At 37.1% G+C, this 1,136-nt stretch overlaps 1 protein-coding gene across 1 annotated transcript in view; it reads right to left on the bottom strand.

Annotated features, from left to right (window-relative positions):
- The window catches only part of LOC119589305 (dynein intermediate chain 1, axonemal-like), a 16,941-nt gene that overhangs the window by 2,992 nt on the left and 12,813 nt on the right, over positions 1–1,136 (bottom strand). Inside the window, exon 10 of the mRNA XM_037937927.1 lies at positions 870–1,134. Coding sequence (XP_037793855.1) covers positions 870–1,134 — 265 coding nt within the window. The remainder of the gene's footprint in view (positions 1–869; positions 1,135–1,136) is intronic.

Genomic DNA, 1,136 nt, shown 5'->3' with positions numbered 1-1,136 from the left:
ATTTGTCTCTGTTAATATGTTACATATTTCCCTACGTTCTTTACAAAGGAAAATTATTTTATTTCGCAAAAAAATAAAATAAAACGTTTTTTTCCGTTTCTGCAGAAGTGCGAGATCAGGTTTCTTGGAATAAAATAAAATAAAATATTAGAATTGAAAAATTGGTTTATTAGCTGGATATTTTGCGTTGCTCTGATCATATGAAATATAATGATTCTCCTGAACTGTTCTATAACGAGTTGCCTTCAATTTTCTTATTTTATATATGAGTAAGAATAAGTAAATTTTTTCAGAGACCGCAAGAGATATTCCTGAAACATCACAAAACCCGATAGATATTTTCTATCTCGAGAATTCCTGTAATTCATATCATAACTCAGTTGTCTCTCAGGATTTTTTTTCCTTTTTTTTACCGAATATCTAGAATTATTTACAAAAAAAACGTACGTGTTTCGCTAAACTCACTTTTTATTAATATATATTTTCCCTTTTTCTTCGTTTCCCGCCAGAAATCTGTCTAATTCTGTTTCTCTATTTTTTTCACTTGACGAAAAATACATTCTCTTCACCTATTCTATTTCCAGGGCCTTACCATAAATATATTACAAAATCCACACTTAACATACATCAGTCTAACCCCTTACGATCTACAATAACCACCACACTTCCCTCTATTACGATCTACAGTAACCACCACACTTCCCTCTATTACGATCTACAATAACCACCACATTTTCCTCTATTACGATCTACAGTAACCACCACACTTCCCTCTATTACGATCTACAATAACCACCACACTTCCCTCTATTACGATCTACAATAACCACCACATCTCCATCTATTACAAACACACCTCCGACACCCACCTTTCCGGACCTTATCATCAACATTAACATTCAGCTTTCTCACACGGTCGCTGGGAGGAAATTCCAAAACATTAATGTGGCTGAGACCCGCTGCGTTGACGGTCCACAGGCTAACTCTCCCGTCTTGCGCAATGGAAAAGAAGCTGGGGTTTAGTTCGGCCTCGCTCGGTATCCATCTCACCTGTGAGGAAAAAGGGGGTCGGTTCTGTGGCCTGGTTTGCGAGAGTTCGTTCTGTGTTTGTCGAGGGTTCGAATCCCTACTCGACT

Source organism: Penaeus monodon, chromosome 25, assembly GCF_015228065.2.
Source record: "Penaeus monodon isolate SGIC_2016 chromosome 25, NSTDA_Pmon_1, whole genome shotgun sequence".
NCBI lineage: Eukaryota > Metazoa > Arthropoda > Malacostraca > Decapoda > Penaeidae > Penaeus > Penaeus monodon.
Note: the sequence above shows the minus strand (reverse complement) of the source record. Positions and strands in the feature narration are given on the sequence as shown.